This window comes from Thalassophryne amazonica, chromosome 11 (genome assembly GCF_902500255.1).
Source record: "Thalassophryne amazonica chromosome 11, fThaAma1.1, whole genome shotgun sequence".
NCBI lineage: Eukaryota > Metazoa > Chordata > Actinopteri > Batrachoidiformes > Batrachoididae > Thalassophryne > Thalassophryne amazonica.
Window position 1 is genome coordinate 16,349,367 of NC_047113.1, and position 26,385 is coordinate 16,375,751.

Below are 26,385 nucleotides of genomic sequence, written 5' to 3' on the forward strand. Positions count from 1 at the left end.
GGGGCATGTCCAGCTGTTACACAATTTCTCGGATACTCACTCGACTGAAAGCCATCGAAAGCTGTCTGAATCTTCTGAATGATTTCCAACACGATTTCAATTTCTAACCCTAACCCTCGTATAATGGCTGGGTTTACCGTGTTCATTCTCCATGAGTGTTTTGTTGTCTGAATATGACATTAACCAACAGGAGTCCTGCGTGTCCTTCCCTTTAAACAAAGTGCTGTGGTACTGAGGAAGTGGACACAAGTGAATTTCTGATTTGTGGCTCATGAAAGGATCAACTCCAGCCTGACAGATTGTACAACAGACACCAAAAACTCTTGAGGTGAGATCAAACATCGCAGAAGCATGGTGAGGTTTTTGTGTTTATATGTGTTTACAGTGAGTATCTATATTATAATAACCAAGTGGCCTCTGTGTACAGGTATCGTGGAGAAACCGAGGAAACCTGACACTTGCTGTTTGGAATGCTTATGTATTTTGGGACAAGGATGAATGCTGCGAAAACAGAAAGTTGATAGGACTAATATTTTAGAGAAATCTGCGATAATATCTAACAACAATAAACAATAGAGGTTGTGTTGCAATGCACGATGGGAGTTCAGGGTTTTGAATGTTGTTGTGGTTCATGGTAGTTTACCAGTGTTGTTGATGTTATTGATTTAGTGTTAGTGTTTTTCTAGATCAATTGATTTAGTCAATTTTGTCATTGAAAGAGGAACTATGCAACTCTGGTCAGTTTTTCACTGTTTTCTCATTTTTTCATCACATCTTCTCTATGGATCTCACCCTACAGCTTGGAGTACACATGCCACAAAACTGACACTGTCTAGTGGTTAAAGCGCTGGACTTGAGACCAGAAGATCCTCGGTTCAAATCCCAGCCCGACTGGAAAATCATTAAGGGCCTTTAATCCCCTATTGCTCTTGGTGTGTAGTGAGCACCTTGTATGGCAGCACCCTCATATCAGGGTGAATATGAGGCATTATTTGTAAAGCGCTTTGAGCATCTGATGCAGATGGAAGAGCGCTATATAAATGCAGTCCATTTACCATTTTGTTTTGCTGCTTCACTGTCGACATGGACACATACACACACATACATACAAAACCACACACTCAAGGTCATTTATGGTATAAATATGTCAGTTTATGTATTTTCATGTTAAGATTTTCCATTCTAATGGACTGCACAACCCTTATCATTCCAATAACATTTCTGATCAGGTCCAGCTGTGTCATTTTCAATGAAGCTTTCATATATTGCATTTCCATTCAGATTATCAATCATTATGTTTGTGCCTGGATTAATAGGGTACATGAAAACACAGCTAATGACATCACTGCTACTGCAAGAAAACAAAGACTGAAAAAAAAAACTGTCTTTACCAATTTAAGGATGCGAGTAAGCTTTTCTGTCTCACAGTCGATAATAATCTGGCCTTCCTTCCTCTTGTCCAAGTCCTGGAACACTTTCAGGAATGAGGCCTCAGTCATGCTTTCCATATTGACAGAGGTCACCAGCCACTTCCTTTCTGCTGCTGTATCCAGAACCTTCTGTAGCACTGACAGACCTGCGGAATGAGAGAAAATTCAAACCTTTAGACATCTTCAAACTTCAGCGGAAGTAGAACAGCTCCAGGAGACAACGGTATGGCTCTGTAGTGATTAACATAAAACATTCTGCAAAAGTGATGAATGGGTAGTTAGTATTCTTCTTCTGTGAGTAATTTACCACTGTCTGTACTTTACTGGGCTGTATGAGACATAAATTATGGGTAGATTTATTTAATACTTTGCAGTCATATTATGTGCTGAAAGATTAATAAAACATGTGAACAAAACAGGACTGGGGAAAGAATGCAAACTGCTCCTGATAAGCACATCCATTAAATCTGTCCTACAGCTTCTGCGTTGGAGTGCAACAAAGAGTGCATTAAACACACTGTGCCAGTGAGGTGCTACTGTTGGTACAGTGCTTGACGTGTCTGTCTAATCACACCGTTCATCAGAGCAGATGCTGAAACTCACAACCCAGATGATGTAATTCAAACACAGACTCCAGATGGTGCTAGTCAGTGGTCCTGTCCTCAAAAGGCTGTAGACGTTCTTAAGAAGAACAAACAAGTAAAACAGCCAATGAGCTTAGGACTCATGCTAAGACAGCAAATAAAAGGCGATTAGTGAGCACATTGATTTTGAGCTCTGATTTACAGTCTGGCTCACTGTTTCACTGCTTTGCTACTGGCAGCAGACCAATCAGATTCCACTCGAGCTGGCAGACACAGATGTCCCACAGAGTAAATAAAATCATTTTACCCACAGCAGACTGGCAGCTACCATACAATGGAATTATAGCAATTATGAAAATTTGAAATGTAAACTAATACATGATGTAATCTTGCTTATTTTTATGCTGCTTTTTAGCAGATCCATTGTGGGATGATGTGCAATGTGCTCTGCATGGCTTACTCACTTTCTTCTTTTATGATGTTCATGCAGGCATTTATGTGCATAATGAGAAAATGCAAAAACTGCATCCATGACAGAACATTCTCTGTCTGAGGAGAATGAGAAATGCAGTCACACCCTCTGACAGATCAGTGAACGCAAGTGCACTCCTCTCTGGCCAATTCAAGGCTCCATTCCAACACCATGTCATCAAAGAAATAAAAATATGAATAGTGTTTCATCTCCCCATCCAATCAGGATACATATAAATGAATCAGAAAGTCAATTGGGGACACTGAAGTCTACAAGGGAAATGGTGGCACCTTTCCCACTATTCCTTTCTCGCCTTACTCACAAGTGAATAATTGCAGCCGTTGGTGCTGGCAGACTTAATAGTGACTTTACTTCAGATGATGGACACAGGGACAGAGAGGACAGTTCCTCGTGGTCACTAAGGACAGTCATCCCTGACAAGATGAGTCAACTTGTAGTTAAAAAAAAGTTTAAGCACCACGGACAGCAGCACAAAAGCAGTCTTTCTCTGTGGAGTTTGCATGTTCTCCACGTGTTTGCATGGGGTCCTTCTAGGTGCTCCAGCTTCCTCCCACATCCAAGACATGTACAGTAGTGTTCAGAATAATAGTAGTGCTATGTGACTAAAAAGATTAATCCAGGTTTTGAGTATATTTCTTATTGTTACATGGGAAACAAGGTACCAGTAGATTCAGTGGATTCTCACAAATCCAACAAGACCAAGCATTCATCATATGCACACTCTTAAGGCAATGAAATTGGGCTACTAGTAAAACAAGTTTCGGGGTCGTCTCACAAACTGTCTGTGGCCCTTGGACCCAAAAAGAACAATTTTACTCTCATCAATCCACAAAATATTCCTCCATTTCTCTTTAGGCCAGTTGATGTGTTCTTTGGCAAATTGTAACCTCTTCTGCATGTCTTTATTTAACAGAGGGACTTTGCGGGGGATTCTTGCAAATAAATTAGCTTCACACAGGCGTCTTCTAACTGTCACAGCACTTACAGGTAACTCCAGACTGTCTTTGATCATCCTGGAGCTGATCAATGGGTGAGCCTTTGCCATTCTGGTTATTCTTCTATCCATTTTGATGGTTGTTTTCCATTTTCTTCCATGCGTCTCTGTTTTTTTGTCCATTTTAAAGCATTGGAGATCATTGTAGATGAACAGCCTATTATTTTTTGCACCTGCGAATGTTTTCCCCTTTCCAATCAACTTTTTAATCAAACTATGCTGTTCTTCTGAACAATGTCTTGAACATCCCATTTTCCTCAGGCTTTCAAAGAGAAAAGCATGTTCAACAGGTGCTGGCTTCATCCTTAAATAGGGGACACCTGATTCACACCTGTTTGTTCCACAAAATTGACGAACTCACTGACAGAATGACACACTACTATTATTGTGAACACCTCCTTTTCTACTTTTTTTACTAATAGCCCAATTTCATAGCCTTAAGAGTGTGCATATCATGAATGCTTGGTCTTGTTGGATTTGTGAGAATCTACTGAATCTACTGGTACCTTGTTTCCCATGTAACAATAAGGAATATACTCAAAACCTGGATTAATCTTTTTAGTCACATAGCACTACTGTTATTCTGAACACTACTGTAGGTTAGGTGATTTGGAAAATTGCCTGTAGGTGTGTGTGTGGGTGCACATGTGAATGTGTTTGATTGTCTATATGTGGCCCTGTGACAGACTGGCGTACTGACCAGGATGTACGCCACCTCACACCCAATGACGGCTGGGATAGGCTCCAGGCCCCTGTGACACTTTACTGGTGTAAGCGGTTGAAGGTGAGTGAATGAGATTTAAACACAAATTCAACAGTGTAATTTGCAACGATAATATAATGATTTCCAATATTTCATCTGTATTGCTGTTTGTATTGCTGTATTGCTGTTTACTTACAAATATCATATTGAAGATCTACGTGGGAAAGTGTCCAGCCATAATAATCTTATTCGATGCCTGGCGTATCAACTTGGCATGCAAATGCGACAACTCTTCACACTGCCGCTCTTGCAACTGTTTTTAGTGCTGCAGAGTATGCTGTCCCTGTTTGGAGCTGAAGTGTCCACACCACCAAGCTGGATGTGTCACTGAACGACACACTGTAGATCATAACTGGCTGCCTTAAGCCCACGCCCACACATCTCCTTCCAGTTCTTGCAGGAAATGCTCCAGCCAAACTGAGAAGGGAATGTGCATCATACAAAATATCCTAGCAGGCTTGGGCAAATGAAGAACATCCTTTACACAGCCGAGTCCCAAATCCTCAAAGCCTTGGACCTCAACACCTGAAATCGCATTGCCTCTTCTACCGCCAATCAGCAACTCTCCATAGCCGCAACTACGAAATCACAGAGCCCTGGAACGAAGAGTGTGCTCAAAACCATCACCCTACCCAGCTAACAGTAGCCGCTAACACTACCGCACCCTCAGGTTCTGACTTCTCCTGTAGTCTGTGGGTAACCTTAAATCATCTCAGAACCAGTGGGTAGTTTTGGTGCAGATATGCATTGATGGAAGTTGAAACCATCAGCTTCATGCGAGTGCAGAGCGGAGGCCCAGACCGCTGCTCACATAGTGGGTGAATGTAAGATCTTTGCCCCCCCTGCCACACACACACACACACACACACACACACACACACACACACACACACACACACACACACACACACACACACACACACACACACCACACCCCACCCAGTGGTGGGTACAGCTAACCAAAAAAATTAGTTTTGATAACAGATAATCAGCTAACTGAAAAGTTATATTTTATAAAGCTAAACCGATAAACCACCCCAAAATTTATCGGAAGCTACAGATAACCAATAAATTCCAGTATTGTCTGCGGTACACTTGCAACTACTAACAAGCTGATTTTGAGCTTTAACACCACAAGCTCTTCACAACAGACCCAAACAATGCGTCAATGAGCATCCTACCCACTGCTGGAAGCTCCTGCTTACTAGATGGCATCCAGCAGCACCGCATTTGAGAGGAACACCAAAGCTCAACTCTCTCTAATAACAGCGCTGCTGTCAGGCAGAGGTCTTGGAAAATTAAGCAGTGCTAACTTATGGTTTGGTGTATAAATAAAATTAATACTGATAGAATAACTCAATTAATGTCAATTCTGTCATTCGTACAAAGTTAAAATATAACATATATCCTTTAATGTTGAAAAATGCACTAATTCTGATGTTTTGTAACAAACAGACAGATGGCAAAGGATTATGGGTATGTGCCTCTGCTAACACTGATTGGTTGACTCATTCATTCTATGTAAACACCAACATGTCAATGTGAGGTGTGTCGTGTGTTGGTGTTTACAGATAAATGTGCTTTTGTAAAATATGCCATTTTTGTTTGTAAAAAGAGGCATTCCCCCCCCCCCCCAAAAAAGCCAAGTTGTTATTAAATAACCCTCTGCTATAACCGGTGTCAAAATAAATAGAACACTGCCATGATCTACTGGTGCCAGAGGCTCAGTCCTTAAGCTGGGCTTACACTGTTTGGCGCTTTTTCAGACAATTTTTCACTCATGTCGAATTTTTTGGATCGCGCAGAGTTTCAGCTTAATCCCGCGTCCTGCATCGTGTAGTACACATGGAGTAACGAGCTATGTTCATCCTCTCACGACCACCTCCTGATCGGCAATCGCATGGTTGGATGAAAATCAAACCTGTTTGATATTCTGGTCAAGCGTCGTGAGGGTATCCCGCTGCTGAAGTGCTACAAGCATTCAACCTCTCGCACTGTGCATGTGCAAACACCAGAGAGAGCATAAACAGTGATCATCTGTTTGGGAGAGCAGCTTCTGTTTCTACCCCCCCTTTCTTCAACTCATGTAAAGTCTTGTAATTTTTTTTTAAACTTTGATGTCTCCCATTGAGTTTTTGTAAAAATAAGAAATGTAAATAAAGTTTTTTTAAAAAGCTTCTGTTTACATTTTGCTTCTGGAAACACGAGTCTGACATGTGGTTTTTGAACGTACAATGCATGTGAGAACATAAATCATGCACACTGAACTTTTACACCATGTAGTTTTGTTGTACAGTTTGAGCTGTAGCCGAGTACAGTGATTGAAAATATTGTACAGTCTCTGCCCATCTTTAGGGCGAATACTGCCATGAACACTACTGGCCAGTAGATGGCAGTAGAGACCGTGAAAACTTGCCAAAACAAAATTTCAGATAATCTGTGTCTGTTACGTTTAAGATGCGTGGAATTTAATAAACGCAAACACAAGTGTAATAACAACATCTATAAACTCAGAGAATATATTCACGAGAGTTTTAGGAACAATATAAACTCAGAGAATATATTCACGAGGGTTTTAGGCACAATATACAAAGAGTTTAATGCTGTTGTCCATGTGGAGCCTGATCAGAGTGTCTCAAAAGCATTTCTTCTGTCATGAATGTACTGAGATACCCATAATGCACAGCTGCTGGGCACAGCATCTCCACACTAAAACATTCAAATTTAGTGCATTACTATAAAACTAAAACATATATCTGATATTTTCACTTTATAAACCTCAGACGTGACGTTGATTTAAATAACTTGTCCAAAATTAGTTTGGTTAAAATTTTAACCATAAGTTAAACCTGTAGGCCTCTGGATGACTTGGGTGATATTGCTGGAGTAACGGTATGGGGTCAAAAGAAACTATTTTTTTTCTTTTTTTGAGACCAGTTCTCCTTTTTCTGCAGAGGATAGAGCAGTTTCTTCTAGAACCAGTTCCCCTCTGTTTATGGAGGGTAGAACTACATATCTTGTTGTGTGGGCCGCTGAAGAGGAGGTACTGCTGGCCCACCACCATCAGAGGGCGCCCTGCCTGGAGTGCGGGCTCCAGGCACCAGAGGGCGCTGCCGCCTTATGGGAGCAGCCTGGGTGACAGCTGTCACCCATCACCGGACACAGCTGTTCCACTCAGCACAGAGGTATATCAGGAGGACGGCGTCTCCACCTCAGTGCCGAGATATCGCCTTTAGACGAAGGTAACGTTCTCTGCATTTATATTCTGACTAAATAGCTAACAGATTTGTTAAACCTTTTCAGGACAGCTGAATTGCTTGGATAAGTACTCACCTGCCTGTCATACTGTAACTGGAGGTGGAGGCGGCTTCTCCCCTCTCCGTTGCTGGGTGCTGTCGCATCCACGCCTGTGTTGTTGCTCTCTCCCGCCAGCAGTACCGGATCCGACGAGCGGAGGCAGTGGCCACCTGGGAATTCGGGACTTGGCGGTTCCAGTATTTCCAGGGTTCGGTGGCAGAGGAGATCTGGGTGGTTTCGGTTCGACTGAGACGGACGTCTCCTACCTTCGAGCCTGCCCACACGACACCAGCGGATTCGACCCCAAATTGTGATTGTTGTATTCATTGTGCTCGTTTCACAATAGTAAACCTTGTTATTCACCTTCCTCCATTGTCCGTTCATTGCGCCCCCTGTTGTGGGTCCGTGTTCCTACACTTTCACAACAGGATATCTCGGCCAGCGTCATGGACCCCGAGGGGCGTCAACCGGCTGTTGAACGGCCAATGGAAGACCAAGGCGCGTCGGCGGCTTCGGGAGGGGTAATCGGTGAGTTGCAGCGGATCCTCACCGCTTTCACCTCTCGGATCGATTTAATGACCGAGCAGCACGTTCTCCTAAACCGCAGGGTGGAGGCTCTCGCCGCACAAGTGGAGGCGCGCCCTTCGGGCGCCACTGCGGCTCTCCCTCCCGAGGACCCTGCGCGTGAAAGTGACGTTCCACTGGTCGTTCAACGGTCCCTTCCTCCGTCCCCAGAAGCATACATAAGCCCTCCAGAACCGTACGGAGGCTGTGTGGAGACGTGCACGGATTTTCTGATGCAGTGTTCGCTCGTCTTCGCACAGCGTCCCGTGATGTACGCGACTGATGCTAGCAAAGTAGCTTATGTAATAAATCTGCTTCGCGGGGAGGCACGCGCTTGGGCTACAGAGCTCTGGGAGCAGAACTCACGGCTCCTTCATACATACGTTGGGTTTGTACGGGAGCTCAGAACGGTGTTCGACCATCCCAACAGAGGAGAGTCCGCTTCAACCGCGCTGCTGTCAATGAGACAGGGGCGTCGGAGCGCAGCTGCCTATGCAGTCGCCTTCCGCATCGCGGCGGCGAGATCCGGCTGGAATAGCACTGCCCTCCACGCCGCCTTTGTAAACGGACTGTCATTGGTCCTAAAAGAGCACCTGGTGGCAAAGGACGAACCGCGGGACTTAGACGGGCTCATCGATCTGGTCATACGACTCGACAACCGGTTAGAAGAATGCCGTCGGGAACGAGGCGAAGGGCGTGGCCAGGCACGCGTCGTCCCTCTCCCTTCCGGTGCCGATCGAGCTCCGCCTTCCCCACGCTCCACAGCCCCTGCGCTCCGTGGGGTCACAGCTCCCCCTACTGACGAAGCTAGGGACACGAGTAGGGCAACATTTAGGGCACCAGATGCACAGAGGAGATGGACCCATGGAGCGTGTCTTGTTTATGGTTCCATAGAGCACCATGTGAGAGACTGCCCCGAGCGGCCAAACGCCAAACGCCCGCCCCTAGAGACTGGGCCAGGGGTGGGCCAAAACATTCACGTGGGACACACCCACATTGCTACACGACTCCCAGTCACGATCCTGTTTGAGGATTCAACCCTGAAGGCCCCAGCACTGGTGGACACGGGCTCTGAGGGGAATCTGCTTGACAGTAGATGGGCCAGGGAGATAGGGCTCCCTCTGGTGGCTCTTACCTCGCCTGTGCAGGTTCGGGCGCTAGATGGCTCCCTACTCCCACCAATCACGCATAAGACACCTCCAGTAACCCTGGTGGTGTCAGGTAACCACCGGGAGGTGATCGAGTTCTTTGTGACTCAGGCCACCTCCCGTGTGGTTTTGGGTTTTCCCTGGATGCTAAAGCACAATCCCCGGATCGATTGGCCGTCCGGGGTAGTGGTTCAGTGGAGCGAAACCTGCCATCGGGAGTGTCTAGGTTCCTCGGTTCCTCCCGGCTCCCAAGCTAAGGAGGAGGTCCGAGTCCCGCCCAATCTGAAGGCGGTGCCAGCGGAGTACCATGACCTCGCTGACGTGTTCAGCAAGGATCTGGCTCTCACGCTTCCTCCCCACCGCCCGTATGATTGTGCCATTGATTTGGTTCCAGGCTGTGAGTACCCGTCCAGTAGGCTGTACAACCTCTCACGGCCGGAGCGTGAATCAATGGAGACCTACATCCGGGACTCATTAGCTGCCGGGTTGATCCGGAATTCCACCTCTCCGATGGGTGCTGGTTTCTTTTTTGTGGGTAAAAAAGACGGCGGGCTTCGTCCATGCATTGATTACAGGGGGTTGAACGAAATCACGGTTCGCAACCGATACCCGTTGCCCTTGTTGGATTCGGTGTTCACCCCCTTGCATGGAGCCAAAATTTTCACCAAGCTGGATCTTAGGAATGCGTACCATTTGGTTCGGGTCCGGAAGGGAGACGAATGGAAGACGGCATTCAACACCCCCTTAGGTCATTTTGAGTACCTGGTCATGCCGTTCGGTCTCACTAATGCTCCCGCGACTTTCCAAGCGTTGGTAAACGATGTCTTGCGGGACTTCCTGCACCGGTTCGTCTTCGTATATCTAGACGATATACTCATCTTTTCCCCGGATCCTGAGACACATGTCCGGCATGTCCGTCAGGTCCTGCAGCGGTTGTTGGAGAACCGCCTGTTTGTGAAGGGCGAGAAGTGTGAATTCCACCGCACTTCTTTGTCCTTCCTGGGGTTCATCATCTCCTCCAACTCCGTCGCCCCTGATCCGGCCAAGGTTGCGGCGGTGAGAGACTGGCCCCAACCAACAAGCCGTAGGAAGCTGCAACAGTTCCTCGGCTTTGCTAATTTCTACAGGAGGTTTATTAAGGGCTACAGTCAGGTAGTTAGCCCCCTGACAGCCCTGACCTCCCCAAAAGTCCCCTTCACCTGGTCGGATCGGTGCGAAGCCGCGTTCAAGGAGTTGAAACGGCGCTTCTCGTCTGCACCAGTTCTGGTGCAGCCCGATCCTAGCCGCCAGTTAGTGGTTGAAGTGGATGCCTCGGACTCAGGGATAGGTGCGGTGCTCTCCCAGAGCGGGAAGACCGATAAGGTCCTTCACCCGTGTGCCTATTTTTCCCGCAGGTTGACCCCCGCTGAACGGAACTATGACGTCGGCAATCGGGAACTCCTTGCTGTGAAAGAGGCCCTCGAAGAGTGGAGACATCTGTTGGAGGGAACAGCCGTGCCATTCACGGTTTTCACTGACCATCGGAACCTGGAGTACATCAGGACCGCCAAGCGGCTGAACCCCAGGCAAGCCCGCTGGTCACTGTTCTTTGGCCGTTTTGACTTCCGGATCACCTACCGTCCCGGGACCAAGAATCAAAGATCGGATGCATTGTCCCGGGTGCACGAAGACGAAGTCAAAACGGAACCGTCGGATCCCCCGGATCCCATCATCCCGGAGTCCGCTATCGTGGCCGCCCTCACCTGGGACGTAGAGAAGACCGTCCGGGAGGCCCTGACCCGTGACCCGGACCCCGGAAACGGACCAAAGGACAGACTATACGTCCCACCAGAGGCTAGGGCTGCAGTCCTGGACTTCTGTCACGGTTCTAAACTCTCCTGTCACCCTGGGGTGCGAAGGACCGTGACAGTCGTCCGGCAACGCTTCTGGTGGGCATCCCTGGAGGCCGACGTCCGGGACTACGTCCAGGCCTGCACCACCTGCGCCAGGGGCAAGGCCGACCATAGAAAGACCCCAGGGCAGCTACAGCCACTGCCCGTGCCTCATCGCCCCTGGTCCCACATCGGCCTGGACTTTGTCACGGTTCTCCCGCCGTCCCAGGGACACACCGTCGTCTTCACGATAGTGGACCGTTTCTCCAAGGCGGCCCACTTCGTGGCCCTCCCGAAGCTCCCAATGGCCCAGGAGACAGCAGACCTCCTGGTCCACCACGTCGTCCGTCTGCATGGCATACCATCAGACATCGTCTCCGATCGCGGTCCCCAGTTCACCTCGCACGTCTGGAGGAGCTTCTGCCGGGAACTGGGGGCCACGGTCAGCCTCTCGTCTGGGTACCACCCCCAGACCAACGGGCAGGCAGAGCGGGCGAATCAGGAACTGGAGCAGACACTTCGCTGTGTGACAGCCGCGCACCCGACGGCCTGGAGTACCCACCTGGCCTGGATCGAGTATGCCCATAACAGCCAAGTGTCATCTGCCACCGGCCTCTCCCCGTTTGAGGTGTGCTTGGGGAATCAGCCCCCCTTGTTTCCGGTGGTTGAGGGAGAGGTCGGTGTGCCCTCGGTCCAGGCCCACCTACGGAAGTGCCGTCGGGTGTGGCGTGCCGCCCGCTCTGCCTTGTTGAAGGCCCGGACGAGGGCGAAGACACATGCAGACCGGCGGCGGGCCCCGGCCCCCAAGTATCGTCCTGGGCAGGAGGTCTGGTTGTCTACCAAGGACATTCCTCTGCAGGTAGACTCGCCGAAACTTCAGGAACGGTACATCGGACCTTACAAGATCCTCAAGGTCATCAACCCCGCCGCAGTGAGGCTCCAGCTTCCGGCCTCACTGCGGATCCATCCAGTTTTTCATGTTTCCCGGATCAAGCCCCTTCACACCTCACCCCTCTGCACCCCGGGTCCGGCGCCGCCTCCTGCCCGGATCATCGATGGGGAACCGGCTTGGACTGTACGCCGGCTCCTTGATGTCCGTCGGATGGGCCGGGGTTTTCAATACCTGGTGGACTGGGAGGGGCACGGTCCCGAGGAACGCTCCTGGGTGAAGAAGGGCTTCATCCTGGACCCGGCCCTCCTGGCCGACTTCTACCGTCGCCATCCGGACAAGCCCGGCCGTGCGCCAGGAGGCGCCCGTTGAGGGGGGGGTCCTGTTGTGTGGGCCACTGAAGAGGAGGTACTGCTGGCCCACCACCATCAGAGGGCGCCCTGCCTGGAGTGCGGGCTCCAGGCACCAGAGGGCGCTGCCGCCTTATGGGAGCAGCCTGGGTGACAGCTGTCACCCATCACCGGACACAGCTGTTCCACTCAGCACAGAGGTATATCAGGAGGACGGCGTCTCCACCTCAGTGCCGAGATATCGCCTTTAGACGAAGGTAACGTTCTCTGCATTTATATTCTGACTAAATAGCTAACAGATTTGTTAAACCTTTTCAGGACAGCTGAATTGCTTGGATAAGTACTCACCTGCCTGTCATACTGTAACTGGAGGTGGAGGCGGCTTCTCCCCTCTCCGTTGCTGGGTGCTGTCGCATCCACGCCTGTGTTGTTGCTCTCTCCCGCCAGCAGTACCGGATCCGACGAGCGGAGGCAGTGGCCACCTGGGAATTCGGGACTTGGCGGTTCCAGTATTTCCAGGGTTCGGTGGCAGAGGAGATCTGGGTGGTTTCGGTTCGACTGAGACGGACGTCTCCTACCTTCGAGCCTGCCCACACGACACCAGCGGATTCGACCCCAAATTGTGATTGTTGTATTCATTGTGCTCGTTTCACAATAGTAAACCTTGTTATTCACCTTCCTCCATTGTCCGTTCATTGCGCCCCCTGTTGTGGGTCCGTGTTCCTACACTTTCACAACATATCTGCTACAAAACATTTAACAGGTAGGTGCTCAACTGATTTTAAATTTTATAAATGTTTGTAGATATTCAGCTTCGTTTACCACATAAGTTAGCAGTCTAAAAATTATCGGACCAAAACGTATCGGAATATAATTAGTCCGATAATGGTTTTCAAAATTATCTGAAAAGCTAATCCAATAATGAAAACATTATCTTCGATAATTAGCAGTTAGCAAATTAGCAGAACTGTGCCCACCACTGCCCCCACCCCACCCATCATGACCTTACAACCATAAATGATGATATAGAGAGATGCTTTCAACACCTGGCCAACATCTTTGGATGAGCTTTACAACACTCATATGCAAGAAGAAGATCTGTATTGCTTCAGTCCACCAAGCTGGCAGGTATGCACATCTGCAAGCCATCAGCAACGTAAAAACCAGAGCACCGCCCTCGTAGAAATGGTAAATGGACTGCATTTATATAGCGCTTGTCCATGTGCATCAGACGCTCAAAGCGTTTTACAAATAATTCCTCACATTCACCCCGATGTAAGGTTGCTGTCATACAAGGCGCTCACTACACACCGAGAGCAATAGGAGATTAAAGACCTTGCTCAAGGGCCCTTATTAATTTTCCAGTCAGGCTGGGATTTGAACCAAGGATCTTCTGCTCTCAAGCCCAATGCCTTAACCACTACACCATCACCTCCCCCGGTATAGAGCACAAACCTCTGCCGACACTAGTTTCCACTTCCACAAAAGTCGTGTTAGAAGTGACTTTTCATAAGCTAAATTTGATGTGATCAAATGACAGGAGTATGTGTTTAATTCATGCACTTGAAATGAAGTTTTTTGTGGTGTTGTCATGTTTTTTTTTCAACTTTATTGATTTCTGAATTCTTTTTCAGATAATTATCACAGAACATTGTTTATGGCCCCTTCACACAAAACACGAATGAGGCTGAAAGGCGCATGACTGGCACAACTTTATCTAAAGTCTGGGTCTGTTAGTGAAGCTTAAGGCTAGTGGCCAGCGATTACCTTAGTAGTTCTTTTGCTTTCCTGTTGCTTAATGCTGACAAATTATACCTTAAGTGTAGTTTTTCTGGCCGACTGATACTGTTTTCTTTTTTGCTCTGTCCAAGATGCAGCTGGATTGGATGATTTCTGTGGCAGACACGGGGCAGACACCACTGTACGAGCAGATCTAACGAGTGGCTTTTTGTTTTTGTGCAAATATTTGCTCATTTTGAAATGGATGCCTACAACACATTTCAAAAAAGTTGGGACAGTGGCAACAAAAGACTGGGAAAGTTGATGAATGCTCAAAGAACACCTGTTTGGAACATTCTGCAGGTGAACAGGTTAATTGGAAACAGGTGAGTGCAGTGTGTGGGTTAAAAAGGAGCATCCCCAAAAGGCTCAGCCATTCACAAGCAAAGATGGGGTGAGGTTCACTACTTCGAGAACAACTGTGTGAAAAATAGTCCAATTGCAAGGAATTTAGGGATACAGTCCACAATATAATCAGAAGATTCAGAGAATCTGGAAAACTTTCTACACGTAAGCAGCAAGGACGAAAACCAACACCGAATGCCCGTGACCACCGATCCCTCAGATGGCACTGCATTAAAAACCGACATCTTTGTGTAAAGGATCTTACTGCATGGGCTCAGGAACACTTCAGAAAACCATTGTCAGTTAACACAGTTTGTTGCTACATCTACAGGTGCAAGTTAAAACTCTACCATGCAAAGCGAAAGCCATACATCAACAACATCAGAGTAACGCTGCCGCCTTCTCTGGGCCCAAGCTCATTTGAAATGGACAGACACAAAGTGGAAAAAGTGTGCTGTGGTGTGATGAATCCACATTTCAAATTGTTTTTGGAAATCATGGCTGTCGTGTCCTCCGGACAAAAGAGGAAAAAGACGGTATTGGGGTGTGTTAGTGCCCATGGCATGGGCAACTTACACATCTTTGATGGCACCATCAATGCTGAAAGGTACATCCAGGTTTTGGAGCAACACATACTGCCATCCAAACAACGTCTTTTTCAGGAATGTCCCTGTTTATTATAGTAAGACAATGCCAAGCCACATTCTACATGTGTTACAACAGCGTGGCTTCGTAGTAAAAGAGTGCAGGTACTAGACTGGCCTGCCTGCAGTCCAGACCTGTCACCCATTGAAAATGTGTGGCGCATTATGAAGTGCAAAATATGACAATGGAGACCCCGGACTGTTGAACAACTAAAGTCGTACATCACACAAGGATGGGAAAGAATTCCACCTACAAAGCTTCAACAATTAGGGTCCTCAGTTCCCAAATGCTTATTGAGTGTTGTTAGAAGAAAAGGTGATGTAACACAGTGGTAAACATACCACTGTCACAGTTTTTTTTAAACATGTTGCAGGCATCCATTTCAAAATAAGCAAATATTTGCACAAAAACAATAACGTTTATCAGTTTGAACATTAAATATCTTGTCTTTGTGGTGTATTCAATTGAATATAGGTTGAAGAGGATTTGCAAATCATTGCATTCTGTTTTTAATTTACATTTGACACAACAACCCAACTTCATTGGAATTGGGGTTGTGTATCATGAACCTCCATGGCTGATCTCAATATTACACTATATAAATAGCAGACAAAACTGTTCTTGAATTTATTCTAGGTTTTTCTTGACCTTGATTAGGGCCACTTCACACATTGATCCCTCTCGCGGCGGGTGTCGGCCAAATTCCAGGTGACACGCAAGAACATCTAACACTGCTCGCATGGCACTTAGAAAATGTGTGGCCATTTGCACTATTAACATGCAACAGTCAGCAGACAATCACTGTCTTGCTGGCAGTGAAATTTGTCTAAGTGCCCCACAAGTGTGACTTTGGTGTGTGCGCTAATCTGACAGGAGGTGTATCCACCGACAGAAGCAGTTGTGGAGATCTGTCGCTTTGGACATCCCAACGGGACAACGCATACTGTGTTTGGACGGACATGGACTAAAACTGCCTACTGTGACACACGTGTCTGCTTGGTGTCATCACTTTGACATAAAAAAAAACATGTAACACTGTGGCAACGGGCTGCAGCAAGCAAGTGCATGCACGGCGTGCACATTGACAGGCTACCCCCAGGTTGAAATGGACAGTCAGATCATAACATGCAGCGGGTGATATGACTGTCAAATCACCCACGTGAGCTCTGTTACATATGACGCAGTGTCAATGCTGCGGCACACCATCCACAAAACACCCGTGTTGGGCAGAACATGCGCAAGCCAGCTGGATGCACTGGATGAGTAGATGTGGGCATGAGAAGAGCGAACTGCTTCATCATTCATTTCATTTTTTTGACTGTATGTCTGTGACCATGGGTCATCTACAGAGGAACAGACGGATCAAATTTGTATTGCCCGCTTAATAAATGCAGTGTTTTTATATGGTGTGTCTGTTTATTTCATTTTAAATATGTCCATCTCCTTCCTCCTATCAGGCAGGTTTCCACAGCTTTCACAGGACAGCAATCGTAGCTCAGTGGTAAAGTTTCTGACTGGCAAGCAGAGCTTTTGGAAGGCGTGGATTCGAGTCCTGTGGGTGGCATGTAATTTTTATTTTTTATTTTCAGCAGTGTAACCATATCGCGCAGCTGCATTGAAAATCTGCTGTTCTCCCGCATGCACAAAATTGTCGCAGCATGCATTTTTTAAATTTCTTATTTATTTTTTTCTTCACAGCATTTGCATGATGTGTAACCATGTTGTGTAGCTGCTGGCAGTGTGTTCCCGCATGCATGAACCATCGCACCGGCATCGTGCATGGCTGCCCGTCGTCGCGATGTTTCGTGGTTCGATCATACGAGCTGTTTTGCCGTGAGTCACCCTGAGTTGTCCTTTATTCGCACTATGTGTGAAGGGGCAGTTATGGATGGTACCCTAAGCAGACCACCAGTCCATTCCAACCCCTGACACATACGGTATGATACATCTAATCTGAATCTCCCACAATAAATGACAACTGGCACATAGTCATTCCAACTGTGTCCAAGTCCCACAACCATACAGCAAGACTGGAAGCACTCCAGTCCAAAAAACCTTTATTTTGCTGCAAAGATTTCATGGTTGCATTTCCAGACACCTCTGTCCTGTGTATCATGCAGAGACTGAAGACCCAGAGACATAAATGTCTGCCAGGATAAGTGAATGCCTCTATAAGGTCGATACTTTCATCCACATGGATACACTTGATCCAGGATAATCACAAACCTAAATTGCATTCCATGTATCTAAGTAGCTGAGCACTGATATAAATCTCAATTAGCCTGATAAGAATGATCGGAGGTAAGGTGTTCCACGAAAGGCACCCTGCAGAACGATAATGTCGTTACAGAATCTATCTGTCATAAAGACCATTTTGGCTCAATGTGACACTTGGAAAAATGGACATCGGGCAATTGAGAGAGGAAGGAAATCAATTACTGAATACTATTTATCATAGCAAGAATGGGAGATAAAGTTTTTTTTCACAAATTCTGCCCTCTGAAAATAAAAGGAGTGACACTTTTGTTCACAAGGACTGCACAAGGTGTGCACCGTGTGCAGTCCTTGTGAACAAAAGTGTGGGAGATATGATGTTTGCACAAGGTTTTACACCTGCAAACCTTTCATTAATCAGATCCATAGAGTGTAAGTGAAAGCATTTGTCAAATGATATGGAAGGATTAAGCTGGCTGTAGCAGTAATGTAACACATGCAGTTGAAAACTTCCCTGGTGTACAAGTAAATACATATATACACATGAACAGTTCAGTGGCTCAGATGCTACATGCAAATAACAAATTTGGTGTTAAGTAAGTCTCAGGGCCCCGTCAAACTTGCAGTCGAGAGGGACAGACATCCAGACAGTCGTGTACGCATGCCGTACAACCACTGAGAATGTGGGCGGGTCCCTCCTCGACTGATTCGTGCACAGCTGTATGTATGCGTACGATTGCAGTCCAAACATGGTTGGCATACAGTACGAATACCTAGAATGCTGTCAGATTGCAGTAAGAAGAAGAAGAATGCATGTTGAATGCCATACAGTTGCAGTTCGATTGCCACCAGACGTCTGGTTGGAAAGCAAGCAAGGGGGAGTGCTGTGTTTGTCAAGACGTGCCATTCCTGTCATGTATGCACATACAGCGGAGCAATCAGTTGATACAGCCCCGCGCATGTGCTGCAGAGCGATCAGACATGAGCTCACGCACGCACAGAGGAGCGATCAGTTGATACAGCCTCACGCCTTTCCTCTCTCCAGGATATTAGGTCCATGAGATGATCACACTGTGGTTCAAGTGTGTGTCCAGGCAATCGGTTAGTGCTTCACATGACATACTGTCTGGACTTTGCAATCGTGTGTTACGTGCCATGACATGCAACGGGGCCTCCTGCTGTCCAGCTGAATATCGTGCATTGTGACACTGGACGGCACGTCATATGAGATATGTATTTCATTGTGGACAAGGCATGTGCCATTGACACTTGGCTGATGTAACCATCACATGGCGCTCCCAGGATGACAGTGATTTTACTACCGGCTGCAGCCTGGCTGTTGTTTGCCCTTTGCTGTGAGACATATTCTATTTTATTCATGTTGTAATGGCTTGGCAATACAGTCAGAACGTCATTCCTCCTAAAGAGTCTGATGGTGTCCAGGTCATAATATGCGTATTACAGCTGTGACAAGCCTCTGAAGCGCATTGACTCGCTGTGGGGTAGCAACATGGCACATCTGCTCCTGTTGTTACAGCTAGAGGTGGGTGGATCGATCCTAATATCGATAATATCGATACCAACACTGGTATTGATACTGAACGATCCTCGTGTAAAAAGATCGATACTCAAGCTTTTTTTCTCTCCCGCACGCACTGACTGCTGCACACACAGATTCATAAAAGTCTACTCTCTGTCTGTCCTTGTATTGTGGTTTGTCAGCCCTCTACCTCAGGAGATTTTGTTTTAAATTGTGTTGCGTGATATTTTTTAAACAAAAATGTTGATTGTGATAATAAAGCATTTTGTTGTCAAGTACAATGTTTGGTGAAATTCCCTCCTAGGTCTTTTGAATCCTTTGGATCTATGAAGCTTAAATATGAAAAAGTATGACTATCGGTATCAATATCGGCAATACTGGGCCTGTATTTACTTGGTATCAGATCAATACCAAAATTCCCGGTATCGCCCACCTCTAGTTACAGCTGTGATGATCATAATATGTCAGATAGATTATCTAAGCCATGGTAGGGAATGACCATATATCTATAATATAAAGTTTATTATGGATATAACACCCCGTTCAGATGTGCACGCTGCCCCGCAGTTCTGAGATGCATGAACTCACATCAACACACGGTGTATTTGGTATGAGGGTGATTCTTAAGACTACGGGCACTTATTATGTCCTTTGATCATATTGTATGAAAAACAGAAAAAAAGGGAAATTTCACACTTTTATAGTTATCTTTACAATGAAAGTGTGTTACGAAATTTGTTCTAGTAGTCTATGATGACTTTTTCACCTTTTTTCAGCATCATTATATGCAAATATTGCTGTTTTGTGCTTGTCCCACACCCAGACTTTTGATCTTCAATGATAAAAATGAATGGTAAAGAAATGTTTTTTCTAATGTTTTAAAATATCTCTGAATAAAATATCAGTAAAATAATCTAAACATAATTGGGGTATTCAATGTCATACAACTGTTGTGATTTTTTTAAACAAAATGTAGTTGTCCCACACTATTGCCGTAATTTCCACCACAACACTGTAATGTCCCTTTAAACAGTTTGTATGAAAGATTGCTTGGGTAGTTTCTATGGAGATAAACAGTGACATCAGAGCACATGTATATAGCGCCAAATCAGAACAAACAGTTGCCCCAAGGCGCTTTATATTGTAAGGCAATGGTGTGGTGGAAATTACATTTACAAGGCCAATAGTGCCCGTCGTTAAAGAATCACCCGTGATTGCACAATGTTCACGTCTACTTCACAAAATGAATGTGTGCCACAGACTTTGCACTTTACAATATATCCTTTGCGCACCCCAAACGGGATGCATGGGGGTGCAGTCCTGGACATGCCTGCAAGAGTAAAAATACTTGCCCACGGTGAATGTCTCTCAAGCGCGATCAGACTGTTTCCAATGCTGTTTTGACACTGTGAGCATATTTAGAATGCAGTCAGAATACAGTTAGAGTCCACCTCGATGTATGATGTTTTTCCACCTTGACTGTACCTCAAATGTTTTGAACATGGACTAAACATACAGGCTGGACTGTTTGGAGTGCACCCAGAATGCTCTCGGAGGTGTTAGATTGCACCTCGACTTTGCCCAAATGGAGATTGAATTGCCATTCGGATGACATTCGGGCTCATTCGGCCTCTAGGGTAACTGGGGTATGGGGATGGAGTCTCGTCACGATTAGTGTTGATATCCAGACTTGCACATGAACACATTCACTTACGGTCCAGCATTTGGTTGCTGTTTAATGATGGTATTACAGAAGATTTACAAAAAAAATCAGTCTGATTTGGGTGTTTCTGCAGCAAACATCCATGAGAAAGGCTGTAATTCACAGCAAAATATTACGTCACTACAAATTTGAGGGTTTGCAGAGTGAAGAGCTGCACATGATGGCAGGTGCCATTTAAAGCCAACATAAGCACCCTTACTTCTCTTGGATACTTCAGACACATAAGCAGATACAAGCTCTGAAAAGAACGTATCCAAATTTGCACAGTGTGTTTTCGGCAGGGAGCACACCCTTGCACACAAGCGTGCGCATGTATCCGCAAACACATTCTTTATCGTCATGCTCAAAAACACACAACACCTGGCACAGATGGCATGGCATCATGGGAAGGATAGCTGATTGGTCGGAGAGCAGGAGAAGAAGGAAGCATGAGGCCATGAAGAGGACGTACACCTGGTGCTGACAGGTGTGCAGTTTTCCTTCTGTCAGCCTCTGCACTATATGCAGCTCACCACTGAGGAACATGCACTGGAAAGGTTCCGGTCCATTGTGTGATTTATCTGCTAGCAAGTGTAGGTCAATGTTTTTGTCTGTGTTCTCTAAAGTAAATGTTCTGTCTGTTCACTGCTGCACAATCACAGCCTCAACTGCTGTCACCATGGCAATATGAAGAAAACTGCCTCTAAATGTCTCAGTGTGCATGCAGTGGAACTGCTGCTTTTACATTTATGAAGGAATTCCCCAAACAATACCTCGCATATCGGTATTGAAGGATGACAGAAAGTAGTTTTACAGGGTTGTGTTTATATATATATATATATATATCAGAATGAATGCTTGTTACCCAGCACACAGCTGTGTGAGCAGGGAATTACAATCGCTGTGCATGTGAACAAAATAACTGTAAAAAAACTGGACTCATTTTCATCAACTTGCATAAAAGGTCAAGTTCAAGCACAGCATATCACAGAAAGCACATTTACCATGATTTTGCTGCTACCGAAGGGGCTCAAAAGCTCATACTGATCGGTAAAATATTTGTGATACAGTGGTATAGGTGAGTTCATGATGAAGAAACGAAGCAATAACATGAAGTCAGATATACTCAACAAAAATATAAATGCAATACTTTTGGTTTTGCTCCCATTTTGTATGAGATGAACTCAAAGATCTAAAACTTTTTCCACATACACAATATCACCATTTCCCTCAAATATTGTTCACAAACCAGTCTAAATCTGTGATAGTGAGCACTTCTCCTTTGCTGAGATAATCCATCCCACCTCACAGGTGTGCCATATCAAGATGCTGATTAGACACCATGATTAGTGCACAGGTGTGCCTTAGACTGCCCACAATAAAAGGCCACTCTGAAAGGTGCAGTTTTGTTTTATTGGGGGGGGATACCAGTCAGTATCTGGTGTGACCACCATTTGCCTCATGCAGTGCAACACATCTCCTTTGCATAGAGTTGATCAGGTTGTCAATTGTGGCCTGTGGAATGTTGGTCCACTCCTCTTCAATGGCTGTGCGAAGTTGCTGGATATTGGCAGGAACTGGTACACGCTGTCGTATACGCCGGTCCAGAGCATCCCAAACATGCTCAACGGGTGACATGTCCGGTGAGTATGCCGGCCATGCAAGAACTGGGACATTTTCAGCTTCCAAGAATTGTGTACAGATCCTTGCAACATGGGGCCGTGCATTATCCTGCTGCAACATGAGGTGATGTTCTTGGATGTATGGCACAACAATGGGCCTCAGGATCTCGTCATGGTATCTCTGTGCATTCAAAATGCCATCAATAAAATGCACCTGTGTTCTTCGTCCATAACAGATGCCTGCCCATACCATAACCCCACCGCCACCATGGGCCACTCGATCCACAACACTGACATCAGAAAACCGCTCACCCACACGACGCCACACACGCTGTCTGCCATCTGCCCTGAACAGTGTGAACTGGGATTCATCCGTGAAGAGAACACCTCTCCAACGTGCCAAACGCCAGCGAATGTGAGCATTTGCCCACTGAAGTCGGTTACGACGACGAACTGGAGTCAGGTCAAGACCCCGATGAGGATGACGAGCATGCAGATGAGCTTCCCTGAGACGGTTTCTGACAGTTTGTGCAGAAATTCTTTGGTTATGTAAACCGATTGTTTCAGCAGCTGTCCGAGTGGCTGGTCTCAGACGATCTTGGAGGTGAACATGCTGGATGTGGAGGTCCTGGGCTGGTGTGGTTACACGTGGTCTGCGGTTGTGAGGCTGGTTGGATGTACTGCCAAATTCTCTGAAACGCCTTTGGAGACGGCTTATGGTAGAGAAATGAACATTCAATACACGAGCAACAGCTCTGGTTGACATTCCTACTGTCAGCATGCCAATTGCACGCTCCCTCAAATCTTGCGACATCTGTGGCATTGTGCTGTGTGATAAAACTGCACCTTTCAGAGTGGCCTTTTATTGTGGGCAGTCTAAGGCACACCTGTGCACTAATCACGGTGTCTAATCAGCATCTTGATATGGCACACCTGTGAGGTGGGATGGATTATCTCGGCAAAGGAGAAGTGCTCACTATCACAGATTTAGACTGGTTTGTGAACAATATTTGAGAGAAATGGTGATATTGTGTATGTGGAAAAAGTTTTAGATCTTTGAGTTCATCTCATACAAAATGGGAGCAAAACCAAAAGTGTTGCGTTTATATTTTTGTTGAGTATACTTAAAAAAAACAAAACCTAATGACCCTGAGGGACCAAAGCTCATTGAATGCACTCCTGAAAATAGAAATCATAATTCCAAATGTAACTTCATAACCTCAATGTGTAGACCATGCAGGGTATGCATTAACCCTCTGATGTCTTTCATTTGAATATATTTCTATGACCAGTGCCTGCTTGTTGTCGACATAGGGCAAACTCAACATGCAGTATGTTTAAAATAAATAAATAAATAAATGTCTCCAGGAGGTCCTTACCTGACTCTGAACTGTACATGTAGACAAACTTTGTCCAGCTGTAGTGTTCGATCACTCCCACCAAGGCGTCCTGGAGCTCAGGCCTCAGCTGGATTACAAACTGGTTAGCCGTCTCGATGGGGAAGGATGGCGTAACGAAGCAGACGTGCAGTGCACCGCAAAAAGACATGAGCATGTTTACTGTCTTCCTGTCATACAGGCCGATGATAGCATACACACCTTTGGAGAACTGGGAGCAAACTGCCAGAAAGACAAAAGAAAATAAGGAGGAAAGGAGAAAAATGTTAGTGTGTCATCTTTCCCAGATTGAGAATTATGGATTATTAATTTATGAATAAAAAATTGATCACTCCTACACAACTGAAAAACACATAATATTTGTGAAAAATGGCAGGAAATGAAATAATCTTGTCAAAGAGACATTCTGCAACTGCAGGACAACAAACTGCAGTTTTGTGATTAAAAACACAATAAATGAATGGTACCTTCATTCATCAGTTATTGCTCCAAGAAAATACATGCAGATAACAACAACAATGGCAAAACTGTTTAATGATTTGTAGGCACGATTAGCACAAACTAAGTTGAATATTGTTAACCTGTCACTCATGCCTGGCAATGTTGCTACTCCTCTTAAAACTGCCATGATTTGTCCTCTCTTTAATTTAGTTTAAAACCTTTCCTCAAGCCTGGATTGTCGGCTAATTACAGGCCTTTCTCCAATTAAACTGTTCTTTGTCCACTAACAATCTTTTCGAACCATTTTAGTCAGGACTGAGGAATTAACACACTGCAGTAACTGTTCTGAATAAAGGGATAAATGATCTTCTACTCACTGTGGTTGTTGGATCTGACTGCAGCTTCTGATACTAGAGATCTCTACACAGCTGTGGACTTGAAAACAATTTAGTCATTTCTGTTGAGGTTTTTTTCTTGGTTTTCTTAATATTTATCCAATTAAGCACAATGGGTCTTGTGTGATAAAAATATTCCCAAATTCTCTGCAGTGAAGTATGGGGTACCTCTCAGTTCTGTTTGAGGTCCTGTGTTATTTTCACAAAAGTTAGCACTTCTTACACAGATACACAATATTCCCCAAATCTCTGCAGTAAAGTATGTGGTACCTCTGGGTTGTTTTAGGTCCTGTGTTATTCTCACAAAAGTTAGCGCTTCTTCCACAGATATTCCAAACTAAGTAATGCAATGACAGTCATGTTGCCATTAAAGCAAATAATTTCTGTCACATACAGAATGTAGAGTTTCACCTGGCTTCAGTCCATAAATTGGATGCCATATAATTTCCTATTTGTAAATTCAAAGAAGAGTGTGACGACAGTCACTGGTACTGTGAAACATACAGTAGACAACCGTATGACCAGTTAACATTATCACTGAATATATGTGTGATTACTCATAGTGATAAATCAAAATACATCGAGTAATGAGTAAGAACACTTGAGGTAAGCAATCATTACATTTTTTTAAGTTGCAGAATATAGCAACAAATTTAACGTATTCCATAAATGGCTGATGCAGAGATTTTGGTTTATGCTTTCAATTAATCTAAAATTGATGACTGTATTGTCTTGTTTTCTGGATTGCCATGCACCTGTATTTGATATCTTGAGGGCCCCTTCACACATAGTGCAAATTTGGTCAATTTGTGCATAAAGTGCATGAAGCAGGAATCATGTGCAAAACATGTAAAATCGTAGCTGCCTCGTAGACCTGTTGCTACAACTATTTGCGCACACCAGTGGCTGAAAGACAGAGTATGCGCTGTGAGAGCCCACTGATCCCTCTCATGGCAGGTGTCAGCCAAATTCCAGGTGACACACACACACATCTAACACCACTCATTTGGCACTTAGAAAATGTGTGGCCAATTACACTATTAACGTGATAACAGTCAGCAGACAATCACTGTCAAACTGGCAGTGAAATCTGTCTAAGTGTCCCACGACTGTGAAGTTGCCGAGTGCACATGTGGCATGCCAGAGTGTCAGCAACCCCACAACACGTGTGTTTGTGTTTTGCGCACTCACCCCCGCCCCCAACACGTGTACGCGTGGTTTCGCCCCCCCGCAGGTGTGGCATCTCTCATCTGATCACAGACTAACATCTTGGTCAGTGCGCTGGCTGCCCACCGCTGTTGAGACATCTCCAGTTCTGGACATTACAGCTGCAGCACACATCCCGTGCTTTGACAGACACGCTCGTGTGTGTGTGTGCTTGTGTGGAAATACATCAAAACGGACCATCAGTTCATTAGGACACATAACAGCCGATATGAATGTCACATCTGACAGGACACGAGTGTCAGGCATGCCGCAGGACCAGGACAACCTAACAGTGCGACAAATATGCCACTTCCACTCATGTATCAGCAGAAATATGCTGTACCGAATGCTGTTTGGTCAGCTATTTATTTATTTTTTTATTTTTTTTGAAAATATGTTTATCTGCTTGTTGATTTTAGCCATTTCATGCTCCTGTTACAAGACAGTGATTGTAGCACAGTGGCAAAGTTTCCATCTGGTAATCAGAGTGTATGGGTTCAGATCACATGAGTGGCATTTTTTTTTTAACCAGGGTTATTTAACCGTGGGGTTCTGTATTGCATCCCTTTTTATGTATTACTTATATCAACCCAGTGATATTCACTAATTATACAGCTGGTTTTTATTTTATTTTCCTCCACATCAACTGGGCGATGTGGTGCACCTCGTCCCACGCAACACAGTGTTCCTGCTCAAAAGACACCATCACACGCACA

The 26,385-nt window shown here is 45.6% G+C and overlaps 1 protein-coding gene across 4 annotated transcripts in view; it reads right to left on the minus strand.

Annotated features, from left to right (window-relative positions):
• Nucleotides 1–23,844, minus strand: part of gria1a (glutamate receptor, ionotropic, AMPA 1a) — a 262,134-nt gene extending 238,290 nt beyond the window's left edge. For all 4 annotated transcript variants that reach the window (XM_034181029.1, XM_034181028.1, XM_034181031.1 and 1 more), the window contains exons 1-2: nt 23,610–23,844; nt 1,392–1,576 (exon numbers count right to left, since the gene is read on the minus strand). In XM_034181029.1, coding sequence (XP_034036920.1) covers nt 1,392–1,576; nt 23,610–23,784 — 360 coding nt within the window. In that variant the 5' untranslated portion in view covers nt 23,785–23,844. The remainder of the gene's footprint in view (nt 1–1,391; nt 1,577–23,609) is intronic.
• Between the last annotated feature and the right edge of the window lie 2,541 nt (nt 23,845–26,385).